This window comes from Neoarius graeffei, chromosome 17 (genome assembly GCF_027579695.1).
Source record: "Neoarius graeffei isolate fNeoGra1 chromosome 17, fNeoGra1.pri, whole genome shotgun sequence".
Lineage (NCBI taxonomy): Eukaryota > Metazoa > Chordata > Actinopteri > Siluriformes > Ariidae > Neoarius > Neoarius graeffei.
In genome coordinates, this window is record NC_083585.1 from 27,912,067 (window position 1) to 27,936,676 (window position 24,610).

General features: G+C 42.5%; 1 protein-coding gene across 1 annotated transcript in view; it reads right to left on the reverse strand.

Moving 5' to 3' along the window:
• Positions 1-24,610, reverse strand: part of appbp2 (amyloid beta precursor protein (cytoplasmic tail) binding protein 2) — a 36,155-nt gene that overhangs the window by 6,131 nt on the left and 5,414 nt on the right. Inside the window, exons 2-7 of the mRNA XM_060943948.1 lie at positions 8,087-8,175; positions 5,164-5,315; positions 4,962-5,085; positions 4,665-4,833; positions 4,477-4,566; positions 4,243-4,310 (exon numbers count right to left, since the gene is read on the reverse strand). Of these exons, the coding sequence (XP_060799931.1) occupies positions 4,243-4,310; positions 4,477-4,566; positions 4,665-4,833; positions 4,962-5,085; positions 5,164-5,315; positions 8,087-8,175 (692 nt within the window). The remainder of the gene's footprint in view (positions 1-4,242; positions 4,311-4,476; positions 4,567-4,664; positions 4,834-4,961; positions 5,086-5,163; positions 5,316-8,086; positions 8,176-24,610) is intronic.

The window sequence follows — 24,610 nt, forward strand, 5'->3', positions numbered from 1 at the left end:
CCTCAGTGATGTGCTGCCTGTTTATTTTGGTGTGGGTTTTTTTTTTTGGTCCAAGCGTGCTGTTTGGAGGCAGCGCAGGCTGTAGGAAGTGTTTATCTAGTTAAGAACGCAGTGTTTTTGCTTTGTTCTGAAGAGCATTTACATTTTTTTTTACATTAAAAAAAAAAAAAAGTAAAATATGCAATATGTACATAAACAATCTTGATTAAAATGTTTTGAGAATCATCTCATCTCATTATCTGTAGCCGCTTTATCCTTCTACAGGGTCGCAGGCAAGCTGGAGCCTATCCCAGCTGACTACGGGCGAAAGGCGGGGTACACCCTGGACAAGTCGCCAGGTCATCACAGGGCTGACACATAGACACAGACAACCATTCACACTCACATTCACACCTACGGTCAATTTAGAGTCACCAGTTAACCTAACCTGCATGTCTTTGGACTGTGGGGGAAACTGGAGCACCCGGAGGAAACCCACGCGGACACGGGGAGAACATGCAAACTCCATACAGAAAGGCCCTCGCCGGCCCTGGGGCTCGAACCCAGGACCTTCTTGCTGTGAGGCGACAGCGCTGTTTTGAGAATCATGTTAAAACCAATTAATCGAGAAAAAAAAAAAAAATCACCCAGCACTGTACAAGACAGACAGATTCCGTGAATCAGGTTAAATTGGTAAATCAAGTTAACACATCTCGTCAGTAAATCCATCCATCCATTATCTGTAGCCGCTTATCCTGTCCTACAGGGTCGCGGGCAAGCTGGACTCTACCCAGCTGACTATGGGTGAGAGGCGGGGTACACCCTGGACAAGTCACCAGGTCATCACAGGGCTGACACATACAGACAAACAACCATTCACACCTACGGTCAATTTAGAGCCACCAATTAGCCTAACCTGCACGTCTTTGGACTGTGGGGGAAACCGGAGCACCCGGAGGAAACCCGTGTCCACACAGAAAGACCCTAATCAGCTGCTGGGCTCGAACCCAGAACCTTCTTGCTGTGAGGTGACAGTGCTAACCACTACACCGCCTCAGTAAATACAATTTAAATTCAATAAAAGAATTGTGGCGTCTCAAACCTGATAATGGCACACTGTTTGTGTGATCCATTCAGACTCTTAGCAGCATGTAATGAAACAAAAGCTGTGCATTTCAAAACGTACCAAAATCAAACATGCAAATTAGCTCTCTGGCCAAGCTCTCTTTTGTGTAACTCAAAAGGAAGAAGGATAAGCCTTTTCATTTCGTTTTCTCAACAACCCTGTTGCCCATCCCAATTTATCCAAATAAAGAGGAAGCATGGGATTGCTTAAAGGGGACATATGAAAAACTCCCTTTTTAAAAAAAAAAAAAAATGCTTGTGCACAGACGTTTGGGCAGATGGAGCCAACCAACCCACAAACGCTGAAATAAGACACCTAATCAGTTTCTTTTGAGCTGTGCACTTCAGAAAACATGTGCTTCAACAAGCTGTTCAGATTTGGCTCCCCTTTTTTCTTAGTCACAAAATCATTAGAATCATGTTCCTCCTCCTCCAAAAAAAAAAACCATCTGACTATCTGCCTTCGTGGCTTACGAACGATCATTGTGAATGAATATTCAAGAGGAAAGTACTACCTGACGGATAGATAGATTTACTTTATTGATGCCGAGCTGGGAAATTGTTTAAAGCCGGATGGTAGAAAAAGGCGAGTCGGGTGAGCAGTGGCTCTTTACCGTTTAAATGAACAGAAACTTGAGAAGAGAGCTGTGCTGCTTGATCCTTGTGGTATTTTGACCAAAGCATGTCTCAGATATTTCATTAAGACCTCAAGACACGGTCAGCTCGTGGAAACGGAGTATTTCACCTTCAAGTATAAAATGTTCATTACACTTCACACAACAGAAGCAATATTTTACCACAAATGGTCTGCTTTATTGTGCAGTCTGTCGCGTGGATTGCTTGATACACAGATGTAGCACATCAAGAGCCCCGTATCTTAAGACACTAGTGTGTGTCGTGTACGAATGAGTCGGAAAGACTGTTTGATGAGCTACTGGATGGAAACATTTATGATTGAAAATATACTGAAGCAAATACTACTGTAGTGATTATTAAATTATTATAAAGATGCTTAACTCTTTAACCCTTAAAGCAGTTGCTACAGCCACCCTTGTACATGTATATACTGTTCACCCTTAGAACATATTTACAAGAAAAAAAAAAAGTCTAAAGACTAAGTTTTAGACAAGACGTCATATGTCGTCATTATGGGATATACACGGGGTCGTCATTACGGGGTAAAGAGTTAAAGTAATGCTAAATCATATTATGCTTTAACTGGCTATTTTAGATTAAAATACAGTGCTAGGCAAAAGTTTGGACACTCCTACTCATTCATAGGATTTTCTGTATTGTGACTACTTTACATTGTAGAACAAAAGTAAAGACATCAAAACTATGAAATAACATACAGAGCATATATGGAATTGTGTTTAAAAAAAAAATTTCATGTTTTAGATTCTTCAAAAGCAGCCACCGTTTACCTTGAGGACGCTTTACACACTCTCGGCGTTATCTTATACCCTGTCCACACTAGGGATTTTGTACCGATACAATACTACTTTCGTACCGCAACACCTGTCCACACTAGCAACTATACTGGTACTGTAGCGGTATAACTGTAACGGTACGAAACCCACAAATGTATGGGTTTCGTACCGGTACAGTATCGGTACTGTAGCGCTTCGCTGTAGTATGGACAGATGAAGCGGTTCTGTATTGATCCCAGGGCTTTGAACCAGAATTTTTTTCCTATTGGCTCGTTCCGAACAGAAACGGAATTTTAACGTTTCCGGTTTGGGGTTCCACCATTAAATAGACGTTCCCGAACCGGTTAGAACAAAAAAAATTTCGTTCCCGGAACGGTTAATTACGTTCCCTGTCAGCTATTTAACAAATGGCTATAAAATTATGTCTCTGTCTCATCCAGCTTAAGCCAAATGTAGGCTAATTCTATTACAACCTTCATTAAATAAGACAAGAAATAATTCAAAACAATTATTATTTCAAATGTTGGCGATTTGGATTCTCAGTACGTCTTCCCATCTACACAAACAGAAAAAGTGCCAAAAATGAAAGATAATTCGTTTAGTGTGTTACCAAAGGCTAGTCAGGCCCTATGCATTGATAGGCTAACAGAGGTTAACGTCATTTAATGTTCGCGAGCCTCTCATTAACGTGGACAAATATATTGATATCGTGTTTGAAATTGACGTTTTTGAATAACGATAGACTGCAATATTTACCTCTTATTTAAGATGTGGAGACGTGATAGTAGTCCACCCTCCCGCTCTCTCCATTCAGTCAGCGAACGTCACACAGGAAGTGAACCCCAGCGGGTCATAGAAACTTGCGCAGGAGAAGAATGACTTTTTTTTTATTTGTAGGCTACGGAAACTTTGAGGAACGAAATAAAAACCGGTATTAACCGGTTACCATTATTTTTAATAAGTGTTTCTGTTCCGGAACATAAAAAATAATAAAGTTTCTGGTTTCGTTTCTGTTCCATGTGAAATAGAAAAAGTTCCCGGTTTTCGTTTTCGTTCCTTGAACCGGTTCAAAGCCCTGACTGATACAAATATAATGCGCATGCGCAAAGTCACACACCTCAATCAAAAAGCGCACACGTTTCATCCGGCATATTCTCGGAAGGAAGTTACTCGGTAACCACGGAAACATTTCGCGCACGCGCATTTCAACTACCATGAAAGAAAACCGCAAACATTTCTCGCTAGTGTGGACAAATGCACTAAACTGTACCGGTATACTTTGTATCGATGCAGTTATACCACTTTCGTACCGGTATAAGTGTGAACACAGCATTAACCAGCTTCATGAGGGGAGTCCCCGGAACGCTTTTCAATTAGCAGCTGCGCCTTGTCAAATGTTAATTAGTGAAATTTCTTGCCTTCTTAAATGATGTGTTTGAGATCAAACAGTAAATAATAATAAAAACACAGTAAATAGCCTAATTCCACAACTGTAGTAATCCATATTAGGTCAAGAACCGCTCAACTAAGTAAAGAGAAACGACATCTATCAATACTTGAAGACATGAAGTGACTTCTAATTTAAAAAAAAAAAAAAACCCACACCACTGAATTAGGTGTGTCCAAACTTTTGATTGGTACCGTCCTTAACATAATAAAACGGCATGGAACACAGAGGGCGTTAACCCGTTGGTCAGAGAGAGCTTACCGTGCCAGAAATACTGCATGTTTTATCAGCTGCTCAGCTTTCCTGAACTCCCTTTTAACAACACATGCCTGCAGGGGACACATTTGTCACAAAATGAGACACTGTTCAGAATAAATTCATCTCAAGTCTGCTTACGGACTGTAGCCATCTCGTCCGTACAATTATTTATTCATAAAACAATCAACTGATTGTGGAAAACCCAAACATGACCATTCTACAGTGCTAAAGAAATACCTTTGAGGCTTGTCTCAGGACATCGACCACCACCTTGACAGGCAGGCCAACAGTGATCTCCTTCATGGCCTCTATACACCAGCGGTATGCCTGAAAGGCCAAAGAGTACATATTCGACAAACAGAAAAAGGTACACTTTTTTTTTTCTAAACACGTGAAAGATCAGGCCTGGGTGTTCAGCTCCTTACCTCATCATAGTGGCTTTTGGCAAAGAGCAGAGCGCACAGCTCTCCGTAAAGGGCAGCCTTGTTGGCATGGTGACCATGTTTGGCTAACTTGTCCATGTACGACTGGGCCAGTTTGAACGTCTCCTCTCCCAGGTGATATTTGCAGTTGCCGTTGCGCACATGAAGCAACCTGACACAATCCAAACAGCAAGAGGAACAATAAAGGATCCGTGATGTGGCTTGAGGAGTTATGAGTCATCACGGAGTAATTGCAAATCATTAAATTACGAAGTTCAAAGAAAGAATATTTATCCTCACCTCACACAGCACTCCAGTGCACGATACCAGTGCAGAATCTCATCATGTAACATACACAACTGCAGACATGAGAGGAAGACCTTCTCTGCGTCCCCGTACCAACCAGCATCTGACAGAAAGCCACCTGACAGGAAAACAGACGTTACTACCACTTTCAGTCAACCATTAACAATATTTAAAAAACAAAAGCACAGCTGCGGACCTAAAACAAAGCCAAATTGGATGGCCTTCTCTTTAACGTGAGTGTCTGACTCGGCAATGTACGAGCATCTACGGCTGAAGGAGTTTGCCAGGATTGATGCCACTTTCACGCCATGGTCCATTAGTGCCTGGAAACAGTGGTGTAGGAGGTGCCTGAGAGGACAAAGGTAAAGAAATCTCAGACAACGTAAGGAACAAAGGCCAGGTTCCCCACAGACAAAAAAATAAGAGATAGAAAACTCCATGTTTCTTAAAGATGCCTCAACTTTCATTTGTGATACTCGTTTGGGTAAGTCCAAGCCAAAAAGACCCAGTATACAGAAAATTGGTTGCAGCAATATTTTTATCTTAATAGTGGAAGTTACTGATGAAAACATGTAAATCTAAATTAGTTTTCAAAATTTCAGCTTTCTAGACCCAGAGGTTTATTTACACCATTTTGAAAAATTACCAAATTAGACTAGAAAACGTACCCCCGAAATTCTCGCCAGGGATTTTAAATGCATTTTTATGAGCTTCTAGGCTGCACAGAGGTTTGAAATTTGGTAAATTAACTCTCTACATGTTGCTAATCTGGTAGGAAAACGTAGAACCATCTATCTAGAAAATTCTGGCCATAGGTACTTCCTAAAAATGAAGAAAAACGCACTCGTGAATGGGGTTTAGGGCCCTAAAAATACTAGAAAACAAAATGTATTCATCTATCACTACCTGGTCTTATTATAAACCAGATTACCTGGTCACGTATATAATGGGAGCTCTTTAGATAAAATATTTACAGAAATATGGCAGATTCAATTACATACCCCACAAAAAGGATCATATCTTTAAGACCCTGAATGGAAATGAAGCACAGTTAGCACAGGTCTGCAGCTTGGTAAATAGTTTCATTAATTCAGTCACTACAAACATGTCAAGTGTCATCTTGTTATTTGTGCATCATTCTCTTTTTTCAATCCCAAATCATCCATTTTTAAACACCCTCGAATTTGTGTATTTAGAAGAAAACAAAGGAAATGTCATCAAATATAAAGTGATTAAATTATATACATGTATTTACGGAAGCCGAGAGAGGCCCTTCATATAATCCTTTTTTTTTTTTAAATTCACCCTGTTATCCCGAGATAACGACACAATTAATTCAGGATCTCGAGAAAACAAAACCGTTATTCCGAGATAACGACATAATTAATTCAGGATCTTGAGAAAAAACACCACAACTAATTCGAGATCTCAAGAAAACAAAATTATTCCGTGATCGAGAAAACAAGACAATTATTCCATGATCTCGAGTAAACAGCTGAGAAATGGTTCATTCAGGTGCGCCAAGAGACTTGTGATATGCTGACTTTGGGGCTATTTCTCATTCTGTATAGACGCAACTTTGGTCATTAGAATGTCTGGAATAATCGATCACCTAATAAGGCAATATTCTGATCAGGGGTTGACACAGGGAGAGATTGCATTAAGTCTTTTAATAAGGGATCATTTCAAAATTAGTCCGCGGCACCTCCGCAGAAGACTGGCCCGGCTTCGCCTCTACCGACGGAGATACAGTGATCCAGCTGAGATCACGGAATAATTGTTTTGTTTTCTCAAGATCACGGAATAATTGTTTTGTTTTCTCGAGATCTCGAATTAGTTGTGTTGTTTTCTCGACATCCTGAATTAATTATGCCGTTATCTCGGGATAACAAGATGAATAAAAAAAAGATTATATGAAGGGCCTCTCGCGGCTTCCGTATGCATTTTAAAATACTGGTGTATACATGATCTATGGAAAATTATAAATACTGACAGTCTGTCAGAAATGCAACTGTAAACAGACAATACACCCAATATCTGTCATGACAAACATATGAATAGAGTGCTGCATCTGCGATCTTAAATTACTCCCTCATGGTCAAGTATATAGTTATTTGTGAACTGTACAGTACATATAACAGCAAAACCAACGTCATTAAAAATGGATGATTTGGGATTGAAAAAAAGAGAATGATGCACAAATAAGATGACACTTCACATGTTTGTAGTGACTGAATTAATGAAACCATTTACCAAGCTGCAGACCTGTGCTACATTTCCATTCAGGGTCTTAAAGATATGATCCTTTTTGTAGGCGAGGTCATTGAATCTGCCATATTTCTGTAAATACTCTATCTAGAGAGCTCCCATTATATAAGTGACCAGGCAATCTGATTTATTATAAGACCAGGTAGTGATAGGAGATGAATATATTTGCTTTCTAGTATTTTTAGGGCCCTCAACCCCACTCGCAAGTGCGTTTTTCTTCATTTTTAGCAAGTACCTATGGCCAGGATTTTCTAGATAGAAGGCTCTATGTTTTCCTTCCAGATTAGCAACATGTAGAGAGTTAATTTACCAAATTTCAAACCTCTGTAGTCTAGAAGCTGAGAAAAATGCATTGAAAACCCCCAAAAATCCCTGGCGAGGATTTAGGGTGTACATTCTGGTCTAATTTCAGTCATTTTCAAAATGACTGGAGTTCATAAACACACAGAATAAGGCCCTGAAATGCATCACTTCATATTTCACCAGTATCTCTTACCATAAGCCTTCACAAAAAAATGAATCCGGTGCTGCAACCACCATCTGGTCATTTGGCATGGACCTACCCGTTTGTATAGGTTTATACTGTGTATAAATAAGATCTCTTTTCTGAAGTTTTTAGGGTCAAATGAAGGATCTGGAAAAAGAAAGCTCAACTACAAGTAAAAACGAACATGTCGACAAAACAAAATGGAACGGCATTAAAAAGGTTGATCCTGAACGAGCAGTGATGTACTGTTCAAATCTCTTACACATCATCATGTTCTAACATGCAGTGAAATAAGCCCCATGCTTCGTTGCTGCCCAATACTGACAAAAAAAACAAGACAGATCTCTGTCCTACTGTCCCGTACCTTTTGTCAGAGGCTCGGAGGACTTTGGCAAAGACCTCAAGCTCACAGAACTCCCCTCCCAGCTGACAAAGCCGGCCTTGCTGGTAAAGCTGGAAAATTCAGAGAAATGTGAGACTGACTTCACATTTATTGTCCATGTTGCACAATGCAGACAAGTAACCCTTTCCCTTGGGAAAGGAACAGAGCTGGAAAATGGATGCAAGGAAACAAAAAAAGGCCATTCAGAAACACACACAATAAGAACATGCAGTACTTGGACATACTTCTAGAAGAACTTCGACATAGTTTTCACTGAACCCTGCTCTGAATCAACAACACACTACAGGAGACAAATCTGCAATAATATAATAAAAAAAATATTTTCCCAAAAGTGGATAGAAATTAACCTGAAAGGAAAAAAGGGACAGAAGGTAGTCAGTTTCATCAGTACTAAAAGGACAGAAGGATAGGACTGAAAGACATGCACTACATAAAAATATAGCTGCCTTTTTTTTTTTCCCATGGTATAATCAGATATATTCCATTCAGCTAGCATGATACTGAATTTGTCCTCGACTCGTTCAATATCATGCTAACTGAATGGAATACATCTGATATACCACGGAAAAAAAGCCAGTCATCATTATTATTATACATAAACATTCCTTTCAGGTGTTCAGCATGTCCTCATCTTTCAAAAATCTCTCAAAATCTTCCGCATTTAACGAAGCAAACCTGGCAGCCATTATTTGTTTCCAAACTGTCACAGTCGCCTGCAAGCGTGGAAGTTCTGCATCTCTGATGCGTCTCTTTTCCAGTTTTTTTTTTTAATGTTTAAATGTCCGTTGGTATGTTTTTCTCTTATAAATGTGTGTGTGTGAATCTAATGAAGTTTTGGGAGTCTTTCAGGTGTCCAATGCATCCTTCTCTTTCCCGGCGAACAAAAGGGGTGTTCACACGGCAACTTTTACTCCGGTGTAGCACCGGGGCTGCCCCGGTAGAGCGTTCACACGGTACAAAGTTATACCGGTGTAGCCCCTGAAAGCTGCTTAAACCGGTGCAAATCTAACCCTGCTCGGGAGGTGGTTTAAGAAATTTACTCCGGAGTAAATGCTAGTTTGCGGGGCAGCACCGATATAAAATGGGACGTCTGAACGCTACAGGGGTAGACTCGCTACGTGTGAGGAGAGTTGATTACATACGGGCATTGCATAATTTGCATCCTGGTATTTTGCGCTTCCAAAATGGCGAATATCAACAACAACAGAACTGCGTGTCTTCCAGTGTTGCCAGATTGGGCGGTTTTAAGTGCATTTTGGCAGATTTGAACATATTTTGGGCTGGAAAACGTCAGCAGTATCTGGCAACACTGGTGTCTTCATCCACGTTGTTTTCCCGGCGCTTGGTGATGCCATGACAACCGGGAAAAGGAAGTACATTTTCACGCATGCGCATATTTCATTTCCGCATCATTACGATCATAGCACGGTCGCAAAAACTGCCGTGTGAACGCAAGTGGGGCTGCACCAGTGCTAACACGCTTCTCTCTAGTAAGCAGGTTTGTGACGTGTGTAAGATATATCGCAACAAAATACATCGGTGCAGCATCGATGCAAATATGTGCCGTGTGAACACCCCTAAAGACAATTTTCTGCGTATGCACAGCCAAAAAAAAAAAAACCCCACTCACTGAATCGTCATATCAGATCCAACATGTGATATGTTTTGACAACCATGCAATATAGCCAGTATCTCACTGGGCTGCGACAACCTGCGACTAGTTGGAGACAACAATTGCGTTACAACATGCGCATTCAGTTCTCGCACTTCAGCCAGTCTCTCACTTCACGGAAACTGACTTGAGAAGGGTTCGTGATGGCTTTGCGACACCAGCGACGCGTTTGCAGCTATTTTGAGAGAAAATCTGTCGCGCTAATTTTTTGAACATGTTCAAAACTTCAGCGACAAAGGAGCGACACTTTGCGACTCGCGCGAGGAAATTCAGAAGCCCCGCGAACGTTTCAAGACACTTTTGAAACTCTCTTGCGAATGACGTTCGCAATTTGTCGCAGCCCAGTGAGATACTGACTTACCAAACCATATTCAACACTCATTCGCCATTGGTTAGAGTGACACAATGTATGCAGGATAAGCAACATGCTAAAAACATTGCATGCTATCAAACCAACTAAATGAAACCTGCTAGAAGGGAATAGAACGTTTTTATTCCATCGGAAAAAAAGTGTCCTGTATGTATAATAATTCCCGGTATTTCACGCCGATGAGGTCAGCGTTTTCCCACTGATTGGACGCACGCGGTCAAAATGGCAAACTGGCTCAAAATTTAAATTCTTTTGATTAACGTGCACATTTTTTGCGCACGTGTCCATATAACAAAAAGAACATTATATACAGTGGTGCAAAGATATGACGTTTATCTTCTCGTGTTGAAAATACTTCCACCACTCGAAGATAAAACTTCATATCTTCGCACCACTGTGTTGTATCCTCTGTTTAGGCCAATACCAAATAAACCAATTAAAGGGGACATGTGAAGCCCTTTCAGTGCTTGTGGTATTTTGACCAAAGCGTGTCACAGACATTTCATTCAGACCTCATGGAACTGTGTTAACTTGTGGAAAAGGGGAAGAACATGCAACCTTTGGTATATTATCGACCATTTTAGCAAACAAGTATGAACGAGATTATTTATCTATTGCTCACAGAACAATCAACATGATGTACTCCATCGCTAAAAGGAATGGTTTGTGCTGGAACGATTGGCCAAATAACCACATGAACAGAGCTTTCATGCTGTAGGCACTTTTCGTCTGCAGATTAGGCGTTATTTTCAATGTTACCATGACAACATGGGGTGCTTAAGTGCAGCAGGAACATTCAACTAATTAAAAATTACTTAAGATATTAAAAGGATATTAATGGTTCATTTGGTCATGCTATTTTTGTGTCAGTAGCAGAAATTATAAACATTTTGAGGTTTTATGATCAGAAATCACAGATTTACAGCCATCACATGCTTAATCCAAGGCACATCTACAGCATCTTTTTGAACTGCTGCTCATACAACATTAGGGGGTGGCATAACACTCGAAGAAAAACAATCTGCCCACTTCCATACGCACAAAGCTCACGATTGGTTAGTGTCACTGTAACTGACAAGAGAGAAAGAGTTATACCACCCTTCCCTCCCCGAAAGCACGGCCAATTTTGTTCCCTTGGGCTCCCGGCCACGGATGGCTGTGACATCACCGGGATTCAAACTCGCGAGCTCGGGATGATCGGGTGAATGCTTTTCTGTTGTGCCACTTAGGAGCCACGCTGATACAACATTTAAAAGCACATTGCTGTTCTTTTCTTATTTGAAAATAAAAAATAAAAATAAAAAGGAGTCCATTTTTCTGAAGCCTGTACCTGTCACTCAGAGAACATGCACGAATTGAATGACTGACTATCTGTCTCGTAGCGTGCGCCGTTATTCAAGGGATGCGATAAGCCATTTATGAGCCACGGAGGGAGGAGGCGGCTCAGGGTTTGTTCATGCAACCAAACCGTGCAGGGCTCGAAATTAACTTTTTTTCTTTGTGTCCCCCAGTGGTCCCGAATTCAGTTTGTATTGTCCCGAATGGAAGCAATAGTGTCCCCATTTTTTTCCTCTCTGAAATAACCAGTGGTTAATATTATCATATGAAGTTACTATTATATTTGTAACTATGCGATTTTGAACCCTTTATATCATTTTTACATTAAGTCACAAGACACAAGCAACACATGTCCTATACATCATCTACTTCAAAATTACAGTTATTGCATTTTCAGTTTATTAAACTTTGGCGATCTCACTGTATGAATAGATACCCGTTTATTTAAAGGGGCCAACTAGCTCATTCAGAAAATGTTTCAACTCACTACATCTGCAGTACACTTTAGCTGAAAATAAGACCCCTTTTATGTTCATTTCATCTACTTATACCTTGAATATCTGTTGGCACTTATAAGGCCAACTTAAAATTTTCACCATTACCGTTATCCATTTTTATGAACTTTCCGTTATCCATTACCGAGCCTAGGTGTGCTGCTGACTGACTAAACTTTCTGAACTAGAAAGACACCAAGAAAACTCACTTATTCTGTTGAACGGTATCTTCCGTCAATATCATCCACATCATTCCTGTTGTATTTTATAACGTGTCTAACAGTGTTCATTAAGTTCATTCAGTTGCTAGCGTTGCCTGCAGACCAGGCGATGACACTTTGGATCCTGAAGGTCCCGGAGACGTTATGTCTGGGCTTTCAGTTTCTTCCCCGCGGTCGGTCCGCTTCAGCCACTTCAGCATTTTTGTTCTGGCAAGAGTCGGCGCAGCGTGTGCGGTAGCAATTCCATTCCAAGTCCATATAATGCGGACTCCGGCCGAAGATTCTAGAACAGAATGCGCTGCTCTGTAGCCTACGGATGCAGGTGCATCGAAAGTGTAGCTACTATGTATTTTTCGCTGTTAACGTTTTAAAATTAAAATTGACAAATTAGGTGAATGTCTACGTATGTGTTACGGCTTTGTAAATAATATTAACGTAGAACTTTTTTTCTAGATCTATTTTTTTCCATTGTCCCGGGATTGTCCCAGATATGATGATTTTGTGTCCCGATGACATTTTTTATGGTCCCCGGGACGTCGGGACACCGTTAGTTTCGAGCGCTGGAACCGTGTATTCGTTAAGTGCTTTTCTGGAGGTCTGTATTTAAGTGAAACCGAATATTTTATCGAACAATTTTCTTATTGCGACTGACCAAGCGTCTTTCAAAAAGTACATATCGCTAGTCTGGCTAACGCAACTTCAAAGCTCTGCGAGCATTGGTCTGGCATAGATATTAAGCCCAACCGTTTCCCAAAGCGCGTGGTTGACCCGCCTCCCTGAAATGCCTCAGTTTGCTACTGGTCCAAGCCAGAAAAGGCTGTGACGAAGCTTAAACCAATCACATCACTCTTTCCTCTGACGTATGTGACGCGACGGAAACTGCTTGAGTAACAGGAAGAAGATAAATACCTCCAGGGCTGCTCTTTGCTCCGTTTTCAATGAGAACTTCCCGTTGAATGCTTTCAATGCAGCATCTACCGCTGTGTCAAAGGCTTGCCGCTGCTCCATGTTCGTAATGTTTCTAGTCAATGAAGCGCTTCCGGCATAGATTCTGTAAACAATCTATGGCTTCCGGTCGCAGTTCTACTACGTCACTGCCTTGAACACGCCTCTACCCAGGGCCGTTGGAGATGCTCAAAGTTGATTGGCTCCCGATTTTTCGGGAGCTTGGAAGAGCTGGAGATAGCTTGCCTTGCCAGACTAAGTTCGCAACACCCCCCCGTGTTGCGTCACACTTAGGATGGGCGGGCCCAGGCTAACATATCGCTATCGTTTTATCACCCAGGCCTCGCACAGCTTATATACAAGCACTAACAACTAAACATACTCTGTATTGAACTGCATCATGATGTTTATATATAGAAGATATTACGGAGTGGTGTGAAGATAGGAAGTTTATTTTTGAGCGGTGTGAACATATTCACAAGTGAGTGAAGCAATTTTTCAACATGAGAAGATAAACTTCACCTCTTCGCACCACCGTGTAATGTTCTTTATATTATATGGACACATGCACAAAAAAAGAGAGAAAAAAAACCCCACGCAAGTTAATGAAAATATTTTTAATTTTGAACTGGTGCGCCATTTTGACAACACACGTCTAGTCAACGGGAAAAACACAGAGTGACGTCATCGGAGTGAAATATTGCGAAATGTGTCGTCAGGCAGGTCCGTGATGCATTTCATATGAAAAATCTGAGTTTCACACATTTCACTATACAAGACTAGTGCCAAAAGTAAAGGTGATCTTTATCTCGCGTTAACTGAAATCTTCAACACGGACATTGGGGAGAATTTGAGGCAGACGAGTCTTTATGAAATGTAACGTATTACACAGACAAGTGTTTTACTGGAAAATATGCCACTTGTACATTTTTTCATACGAACTACATCCGGGACATGGAGCAACACATTTTCCATATCCTCACGAGTGAAGATATCGATGGATTGTTTTGATAAATTTAGGTACTCTGTAGAGCTGGGCGATATGGCCTAAAAATAAATTTCGATTTTTTCACAAAAAATCCGATTTTCGATTTTAAATCGATTCCCCCTACTAAAAATCAAACTACAGATGACAAAGAAATGGTTCAAAACAAGTTTTACCTTTGCTTTCACTTAAATTTCCCCTTTGGGGTTAAAGGAACAGTCCACCGTACTTCCATAATGAAATATGCTCTTCTCTGAATTGAGACGAGCTGCTCCGTACCTCTCCGAGCTTTGCGCGACCTCCCAGTCAGTCAGACGCAGTCAGACACGCTGTCACTCCTGTTAGCAATGTAGCTAGGCTCAGTATGGCCAATGGTATTTTTTGGGGCTGTAGTTAGATGCGACCAAACTCTTCCGCGTTTTTCCTGTTTACATAGGTTTATATGACCAGTGACATGAAACAAGTTCAGTTACACAAATTGAAACGTAGCGATTTTCTATGCTATGGAAAGTCCGCACTATAATGACAGGCGTACGGAGCTCAGATATCAATGCGCTGCCGAAGCGCGCAGAAGGTGTTAGTACGCCTGTCATTATAGTGCGGACTTTCCATAGTATAGAAAATCGCTACGTTTCAATTTGTGGAACTGAACTTGTTTCATGTCACTGGTCATATAAACCTATGTAAACAGGAAAAACGCGGAAGAGTTTGGTCGCATCTAACTACAGCCCCAAAAAATACCATTGGCCATACTGAGCCTAGCTACATTGCTAACAGGAGTGACAGCGCGTCTGACTGACTGGGAGGTCGCGCAAAGCTCGGAGAGGTACGGAGCAGCTCGTCTCAATTCAGATAAGAGCATATTTCATTATGGAAGTACGGTGGACTGTTCCTTTAAAGTGCAACCAGAAACAAGCTAAAAAAACAAGCTTGTAGATGAGAACATCGCGATAGCATCTGTGATTGCCTTCCACCGCGCCCCATTCTCATCATAATGCACACAGTTCGAAAAAGTGTCTGGGACGGTTGCTTGCTTTACTGTGGATGGTGCGCTCGTGCTACGGCTGTGTTCATTCGGCTGGGAGCAGCACTTCTCCAGCTCCGCTGCAGGCTTCTGTTTAATGCCTCGGTCACAACCGGCCATACGTGCTCCTACGGCCGGTCTACGTGCAAAAAACGCAAGAAACGCACGGAGGGCGCGCGTGTGACGTGCTGATTTTCGAGCCGCAGAGGTCCTCTGTGATGTCAAACAAACTCTACGGGAGCTTACATTTTTTTCAGGTTGCAAGACAAACTTACGGCCAACGTGCGTCTTTCTCCATGAAAAAAAAGCAGCGATTTGGGAAACGCCAAAAATCGCACGGCCAAAAAAAAATCGTACATCCGGTTGTGACCTAAGCTTAAGGTGTTGGAATAAATTCGTCGTGCTGCTTCCTTTCAAAGCAACCGTTTTCAAACACACCTTACAACGAGGACTTGTTTGGTCTGCATCCGACGCCGCAAAACCGAACCAATTCCACATCACGGAATAAGTTGCTCCTTTCTTGGGCACAAGCTGCAGCTTTCCCCCAATTGCTGCCATGTTGTTTGGGAGTGTCTATGGCAAGCGCGCGGGAGGAGGGCTATAGTGTCGGTGCCCGATCCGTCCCTGCTGCCCGATCTGTCCTGCACATGCGCAGAGGGGAGCGTCGGTGGCGAAAGTTAAAACTGAGAGAAAACCAATTTTCATAAAAAAAACACAGTCCTTAACTGTAAATTCGAATTAATTGATAAAATCGATTTATCGCCCAGCTCTTGTACTCTGTCTATATAATAAAAAGAAAAATCACACATTGGCTTGAAAATATGAAGTTTATCTTCTCATGTTGAAAATATTTTTCACTCATGAAATACAGAGTGCTTCAAAAAATGTGATATTATTTGAGGAAGAATAAACCTTTATTTGTCGCATGCACACTTCAAGCACAGTGAGATTCATCCTCTGCATTTAACCCATCTGAAGCAGTGAACACACGCACACACTCAGAGCAGTGGGCAGCCACACTACAGCGCCCGGGGAGCAGTCAGGGGTTAGGTACCTTGCTCAAGGCCAACCCACATTAACCTAACTGCATGTCTTTGGACTGTGGGGGAAACCAGAGCACCCGGAGGAAACCCACGCGGACACGGGGAGAACATGCAAACTGCACGCAGAAAAGGCCCTCGCCGGCCACGGGGCTCGAACCCAGAACCTTCTTGCTGTGAGGCGACAGTGCTAATCACTACACCACCGTGCCGCCCAGAAACTACATAGTCAAGGCAAACGAAACTGAACAGGCTGAACATTGCACAATATAAGAATATTGAGAAATTCAAAAAGGTACGTGGATTCCATGAACCATTTCACAAATTTTCAAAATGCGTGCTGCCTGAGAAGCAGTCAGCCTTCCTCTTTGAACTTTTTGCGTCATGTCCAAATCTGCACTGCACATTTTATCGCAATTGTTGCGTCTCCAACTAGTCGCAGCCCAGTGAGATACAGGAAGTGCGAGTGTATCTCACTGGGCTGCGACAGCCTGCGACTAGTTGGAGAGACAACAATTGCAATAAAATACGCAAATTAGCGACAATTTTCACTTGGAATCACACCGAATTGATATTCGCACATTTTATCGCAATTGTTGCGTCTCCAACTAGTCGCAGGCTGTCGCAGCTCAGTGAGATACACCCACACTTCCTGTCTCACGGAAACTGACTTGAGAAGGGTTCGTGACGGCTTCGCGACACCAGCGACGCGTTTGCGGCTATTTTGAGAGAAATTTCGTCGCACGAATTTTTTGAACATTTTCAAAATTTCAGCGACGAAGGAGCGACACTTTGCGACTCCTGCGAGGAAATTCAGAAGCCCCGCGAACGTTTCAAGACGCTTTTGAAACTCTCTCGCGAATGACGTTTGCAATTTGTCACAAGCCCAGTGAGATACTGACTTAAAGCCTACAGCTCATTTCCTTTTAAAACTGCACTCACTGTACCGGAGACTAATTTTTTTTTCAAAATAAATTGAATGCGTTTCTGGAGACTTTGTCAAATTTGCTTCTTATTTTTGCAGCAAAACCCTTCATTATACAGAAAGCTGTCTATAACATTAGGTTTCCAGCACAAAACTGAACAGTTGGAAAAGTAAAATGTTTTCATACTGACTTGCAAGAAGTCTCATCTCATCTCATTATCTGTAGCCGCTTTATCCTGTTCTACAGGGTCGCAGGCAAGCTGGAGCCTATCCCAGCTGACTACGGGCGAAAGGCGGGGTACACCCTGGACAAGTCGCCAGGTCATCACAGGGCTTACACATATGGCCCTTTTCCACTACCCTTTTTCAGCTCACTTCAACTCACTTCAGCCCGACACGGCTCGCGTTTCGACTATCTCAAAACAGCACGACTCAGCTCGCTTCAGCCCTGCTCAGCCCCCAAAACTCGCACGGTTTTGGAGTGGGGCTGAAGCGAGCCAAACCGAGCTGAGTGAGGCTGGGGGCGTGAGCAGACACTCCCCTGTGCACCGATTGGTGAGGAGGAGTGTCCTCACATGCCCACACACGCCCCGCGAGCACGCTGGGATCTGTAAACACCGTAAACCCGGAAGAAAAAGAATTACAGATTACGAGAATTTCTGAAGCCTTATGCGCCTCGCCTCATCTATACGCTCTTGCCAGTATCTGTTGGCGTTGTTGGTGACAACAAGCCACAGCACCAAGACCAGCAACACTAACGACTCCATGTCCTCCATGTTTATTGTTTACTATCCGGGTCGTGAGACTACCGCTTAAAAGATCACTGATGTCACTGTTTGCGCCGCCTAACGACATCACGTGACGTCCACCCACTTTCGTTAACTCCACCCAATGTGTCCACCCACTTCCAGCCAGCACGGTTCAGCACGGTTGTAGTCGAAATGCAACTCCAACAGCCCCGCTCAGCTCAGCCCGACTCAGCCGCGTTTGTAGTGGAAAAGCGGCAATAGACACAGACAACCATTCACACTCACATTCACACCTACGGTCAATTTAGAGCCACCAGTTAACCTAACCTGCATGTCTTTGGACTGTGGGGGAAACCGGAGCACCCGGAGGAAACCCACGCAAATATGGGGAGAACATGCAAACTCTGCACAGAAAGGCCCTCGCCGGCCCCGGGGCTCGAACCCAGACCTTCTTGCTGTGAGGCAACAGCGCTAACGACTACACCACCACGCCACCCTCGCAAGAAGTCATACAATAAAAATCATGACATTTGTACGAAAAAAAAAAAAGGATACCCAAGACTTTTGCACCGTACTGTAGCTATGGAGCAGCCATGGCCTGAAGGTTAGAGAAGCAGCCTTGGGCCCAAAGGGTTGCTGGTTTGATTCCTACATCATAGCTGAAGTGCCCTTGAGCAAGGCACCTAACCCCCAACTGCTCTCCAGGTGCTGTAGTATTATTCTTCATTTGCATGGTTAATTATGCATGAGGCTTTGAACCGAAAGTTGGCCATACTGGAGGATATACACAAACTCACACGGCACACATTGACTATAGAAGTTATTCTCAAGAGGTTGTTACGCTCAAGAATTCCTTTTGCTTCTTCACTATGCCGACTCTGTGCTGTAATTGGGCGCAGGCACAACTCTATTCAAGATAAGGGGACTTAAGTTAAGCCTAGGTCACAACCGGACGTACGATTTTTTGGCCGTGCAATTTTTGGCATTTCCCAAATCGCTACTTTTTTTTGTTTGTGGAGAAAGACGCACGTTGGCCGCAAGTTTGTCTTGCAACCTGAAAAAAACGTAAGCGCCCGTAGAGTTTGTTTGACATGACAAAGAACCTCTGCGGCCGGTCTGCGGCCAGTCTACGGCTCGAAAATCAGCACGTCACATGCGCGCCCTCCGTGCGTTTCTTGCACGTAGACCGGCCGTAGGAGCACGTACGGCCGGTTGTGACCGAGGCTTTATTTTTTAGAATTCCAGCAATTCTAAATCATCAAGGAGAAGGAAAAAAAAAAAAAAAAAAAAACCTTGCCCAAGGAGCGTCGACATCAACGGCTGTCCAACTGGCTGATCTAAGCGATGAGAAAGCAAAAACTACACGAGTCTGCAGTGAACATTTTATCAATGGTAAGTGCTATGAACTAGTTATTAATTGAAAGATCGCAATAAGAAATATTAGATCGTTTAATAGCCTGGTTGTGCAGAAACTCGCAGTGATCAAACATGACAAAACCGTGACCGAGTGTGTGATCCGACAATCAAAGGCTTCTACGATTATTTCGTTTTAAAAAGAGCTGTATAAGATTTTTGATGACGCTGCTTTTATTTTGCTTTTTCTTTCGATTAAGGAGACCAGCTGAGCTCGACAATTTTACGGATCCAGACTGGGCTCCAACACAAAATACAGGCCGCAACAAAATCAAGGACGGTACTAAAGGTGCGCTTGAAACGCTCGCGCAGAAAGAAATGTGAAATTATTGAAGAATCTTCCCAAACGATCACAGGGCCAATCGAAGAAGATTCATGTCAGTCCCCTACCTCAAATATTAGGTACAGCCTCCTCGCCTGGTCAGCGCTCTTTTATAACAGATTTAGTTATGTAGTGTGGTAGATACCTAGCATTTTGACTGCTTCAAAAGACTGTTCTTAAAATGGATTTGAGACAAGAGACAAGCTTCTAAATGTAACCCTGCTTTACCTTCCAGTCTGTACTCTTAGGCCAAAAAAAAAAAAAAGGAGTGTTTCCGGTAACCCGACCGATCGAGAATTTCCGCGTCGAAATTGCCGACCGTAAAGTTTTTATTACAAATTTCCCTCGATATTTTAGTGTAAGCAGCGTTAGTTTGTCATAATTTTTTGTTTCAACGCATTCAAGTTGTGAAAGAAACGATAAAAAGTAAAATGTTTCGCCACTTCTATCAGCCCTCCTGCATAAACATGGAAGCGCACTTGTATACTGAAGCAGGAAGGGAAAACTGAGCCGAGGCATCATTTTGAATCCTCATTCAAGGCTGTAATGCAAATTGCTTCCTCTTCAGTGTACAAGTGCACTTCCACAGCAGGAAAAACACTACATTTTGCCGCCTATGTAGTCCCCTATTTATACAAATAGGAGTCATTCAGGATTCAGCCATGTTTTTGCTCGGTGTTTTTGCTCGACCCAAGTTCTACAGTAGGCTAGGCTAGGCCGTCTGCTTCTAATGGAAGTAGCCTAGGCCGTTATTTTCACGTTATTTCTTGATAAGGTGTTTTCACGTTATTACATGAAAATATCATGAAATAACGTGATAATTTCATATCATGAAACTACGTGATGTTATGTTATTACATGATAAATATAACGTAAAAACGTGATAACTTTAACAATATCTTCACGTAATTACTTGATTCTAAGCCAGTTTTTTTTTTTTTTGAGTGTGGCAGCAATACGCTTCCGTAGATCATAACTCGAACTCGTGATTTTTTTTTTATTCGTTTAAAGATTTAAAACACTTATTTTATTATGTGTGGTATAAAGGATTCTGTGCCAAAATACTATTTTGTAAGATGCTTACTTGTGTTAATTTTTTCGAACAAAATAAAAATAAAAAAAAAGGAAAAAAAAAATTCCTATCTACCGATCTTATTTTAGTATTTCATGTTACCTGAAAGGCTGAAATGCACTTTTTTTTTTTGGCCTTACCACTGTGCATATTGTATACCCTCCAACATCAAATCCAAGTCCTTCCCATGCCATATGGTGGCGCCAATCCCAGTTTCCGTAGCCCTCAGCCTCTCACATAGCTAGGGTTAGAGTGGGGGGGCGGGTCCTCTAGTAACCGTGAGAGTTTGACTCCCCACTCGCATCTGTATTGCAGCGTGCTTTGCCAGATGGCAGTAGGTACCATTTTTATGATGGTCTTTGGTATGACCCAACCGTGAATAGAACTCACGATCACCCGATCAAGAGGCGGACACGCTACCACTAGCCCAACTCGCGGTATCCTCCAACATGGCAGCGGTCAATGACGCAAGCAGTCTTGACCATGTGGCTGCAAACAAAAAATAGCTGCCCACTGCTCTGGGTATGTGTATGTGCTCACTGTTCACTTGTGTGTTCTCACTACTTCAGATTGGTTAAAGCTATACAGAATTTCGATTTCATAAAATCAGTGAAATTTGGTCATTGCGATCTATGTTTATTTCGGTAATATCTCACAAAATATCAGGCCATTCTGTAGCTGGGAAGTTATTTAATTTGAGAAGATTAAAACAAATAGTGTGCATGAAATTGCTCGCCTTGCGCAGTCAAGCAGACAGAGGAAGTCTGTGTGTGTGCGCACACGCATGCGCAGGTTTACCTGCGTCATCATCTTTTCCTTTTGGGTTTTACGACAGCTGGCATCCAGTGTTGCATTACTGCCATCTACAGGTTTACCTTTGATGGTGCACCGAGTTACATCATTCTGTTGCTAAATGAACAGCTGGTCACATCGAGGTGCTTGCTGACCACCGATATTTATTAGTTTGCTCCTGCGTTTCCTTTCCTTCGTATCTAACAATGTATTTTCTTCCTGCTTCGGTCTTTCACATTTCATTCGCACACTCATGTACTGCATTTTTCTCTCCTGTTTCAAATTCGTATTCCAAGGATGTTAAGGTTTGCGATAGGAGTGACAAGGCTGGACAGGATAAAGAACGAGCACATCAGGAGAGTTTGGGAATTAAAAGTGCATATCACAGGTAAATTCAGGAGCAAGATCAATGTAATTCTCCTATTTTATATTAAACTTGTCAAATATCTGTCACATTCTGCATTCTCTGCAATTTTTTTTACCTTGTTCAATACCAGAAAAATTCAGTTGAAATCAAGCCATTTGAGTTGAATTGGTCCACCTCTGGAAAAACTTGGCATTTGGATTTCCCGGCAAACATTGATTTTCGTGACGTCACGTGCGGAACGCCTCCCTCTGAATCCTACGTCAGCGCTGGTTTGTTTATGAGAAAACGACCTGGTGGTTTTCTGCAAATTTCTTCAACGTTATCGTCTAATTATTAAAATGGTTAACAGATGTATCGTAGGAGGGTGTAGCAACACCAATCTTAATGGGATTAGTACTCATCGTTTTCCAAAAGACCAGACAATGAGAGAGAAATGGGAGCGCTTGGGCTACACAGGCTGTGCACTGAAACCGTGCAAAGCTCGCGCAGCCTGCTGGCGCTTCCGCAGGTGACGTCACGAATCTGGCTCCAGACTCCCTTGGGATTTTTCCAGACGCGTTTTGGTATTTTATTTTTTTCTGCTGTAGACAGATGGCCTTGCGCAAAATTACCCTTCTGGATGAGTGTGTAAAGGGACATACTTTCATATTTAAAAAAAAAAGAAAAAAAAAGAAATTGGTCCAGAATATGCCCTTTAAGCTAAGAGAGATGAGACTGAGATGGTATGGGCACATCCTGAGAAGAGATGCAGAGCATGTCAGAAGAAGAACGTTGAGGATGGAGCTGCTAGGCAAATGAAAACGAAGAAAACCAAAGAGGAGATACATGGATGTGGTGAGAGAGGACAAGAAAGTGGTAGAGAAGGATGTGGACGACAGGGAGCAATGGAGACGAAAGATCCGCTGTGGCGACCCCTAATCAGGAGCAGCCAAAAGAAGTAAAAAGAAAGCACAACTTTATTCATCACACACTTGTGAAATTTTCTCTCTGCATTTAACCCATCTGAAGCAGTGAACACACACATGAACAATGAGCACGCACACACACACACACACACCCAGAGCAGTGGGCAGCCATGCTAACAGCGCCCGGGAGCAGTCGCCTCGCTCAAAGCCGTCCCATGTTAACCTAACCGCATGCAAACTCCACGCAGAAAGGCCCTCACCAGCCACTGGGCTCGAACCCTGAACCTTCTTGCTGTGAGGCAACCGTACAAACCACTACACCACTGTGCTGCCCAAATTTGTATCCCAGAATGCCTTGCACGAACAGGGAAAGCCCACCACGTGATGCATGACGTAGTATCTTGAATTGGGTCATGGTGAAGCAGGAAAAAAATAAATACTGTAGGCCACGTGGGAGGAATTTCACTGCTCGAGTGCACAAGTGAGGCTTCTTCTATCCAGCATACACTAACTTCTACACACACCAAGAGAAGAAATGGATAACTTAAAAAAAAAAAAAAAAAAAAAAAAAAAAAAAATTGTAAAAACCCTCCTGATGCACGGATAGAATTAAAAATGCATTCCTTCAAAGTGGCCATGGTTTATTTAGGCTTCATACTGACATGAACCCAGACACTTCAGTAAAGGGTTGTTTTACAATCAGGCTACGCAAGCTAAAAATCACATTTAACACTTATTCTCTTCAATATCAAAAGGCTTGACTAATGCCGCTTTTCCACTACAAACGCGGCTGAGTCGGGCTGAGCCGTGCCGTGCTGAGTCGGGCTGAGCGGGGCTGTTGGAGTTGCATTTCGACTACAACCGCGCTGAACCGTGCTGGCTGGAAGTGGGTGGACACATTGGGTGGAGTTAGCGAAAGTGGGTGGACGTCACGTGATGTCGTTAAGCAGCGCAAACAGTGACATCAGTGAGCTTTTAAGCGGTAGTCTCACGACCCGGATAGTAAACAATAAACATGGAGGACATGGAGTCGTTAGTGTTGCTGGTCTTGGTGCTGTGGCTTGTTGTCACCGACAACGCCAACAGATACTGGCAAGAGCGTATAGATGAGGCGAGGCGCATAAGGCTTCAGAAATTCTCATAATTCGTAATTCTTCTTCTTCCGGGTTTGCGGTGTTTACAGATCCCAGCGTGCTCGCGGGGCGTGTGTGGGCATGTGAGGACACTCCTCCTCACCAATCAGTGCACAGGGGAGTGTCTGCTCACGCCCCCAGCCTCACTCGGCTCGCTTCAGCCCCACTCCAAAACGGTGCGAGTTTTAGGGGCTAAGCAGGGCTGAAGCGAGCTGAGTCGTGCTGTTCTTTGGTAGTCGAAACGCGAGCCGTGTCGGGCTGAAGTGAGCTGAAGTGAGCTGAAAAAGGGTAGTGGAAAAGGGCCATAAATAAACTTGGTTGTTTATTGTAGCCCTGTGATAGCTCTATTTACCATGCAAAAAAAATTGGTGATAACGTTATTTTTGGTGAATGTATGGCAATATGTCATATTTAGCAAAATTACTCGTGTCATTTAGAAAAAGTGCTTTTTTGACCACAGGTAGCTCCAAAAAGGATGCGCTTACATCATTCTTTATACCATAAAACACATATTTGGTTCCATATCATTGGAAACATAGTTAAGTTTTAAAGTTGAATGCCAGTAAGTTTTCAGACTATTTTGATCAAATCAGTATGTAATTGTGTCAAAAAAAAAATGTCCTCTAATTTTTCAATATAAAATAACATATCTAAAATGATTATTTTCATCCTAAAATGTGGTCAAGATATTGGGACAAAAATATTAGAGACAACGAAC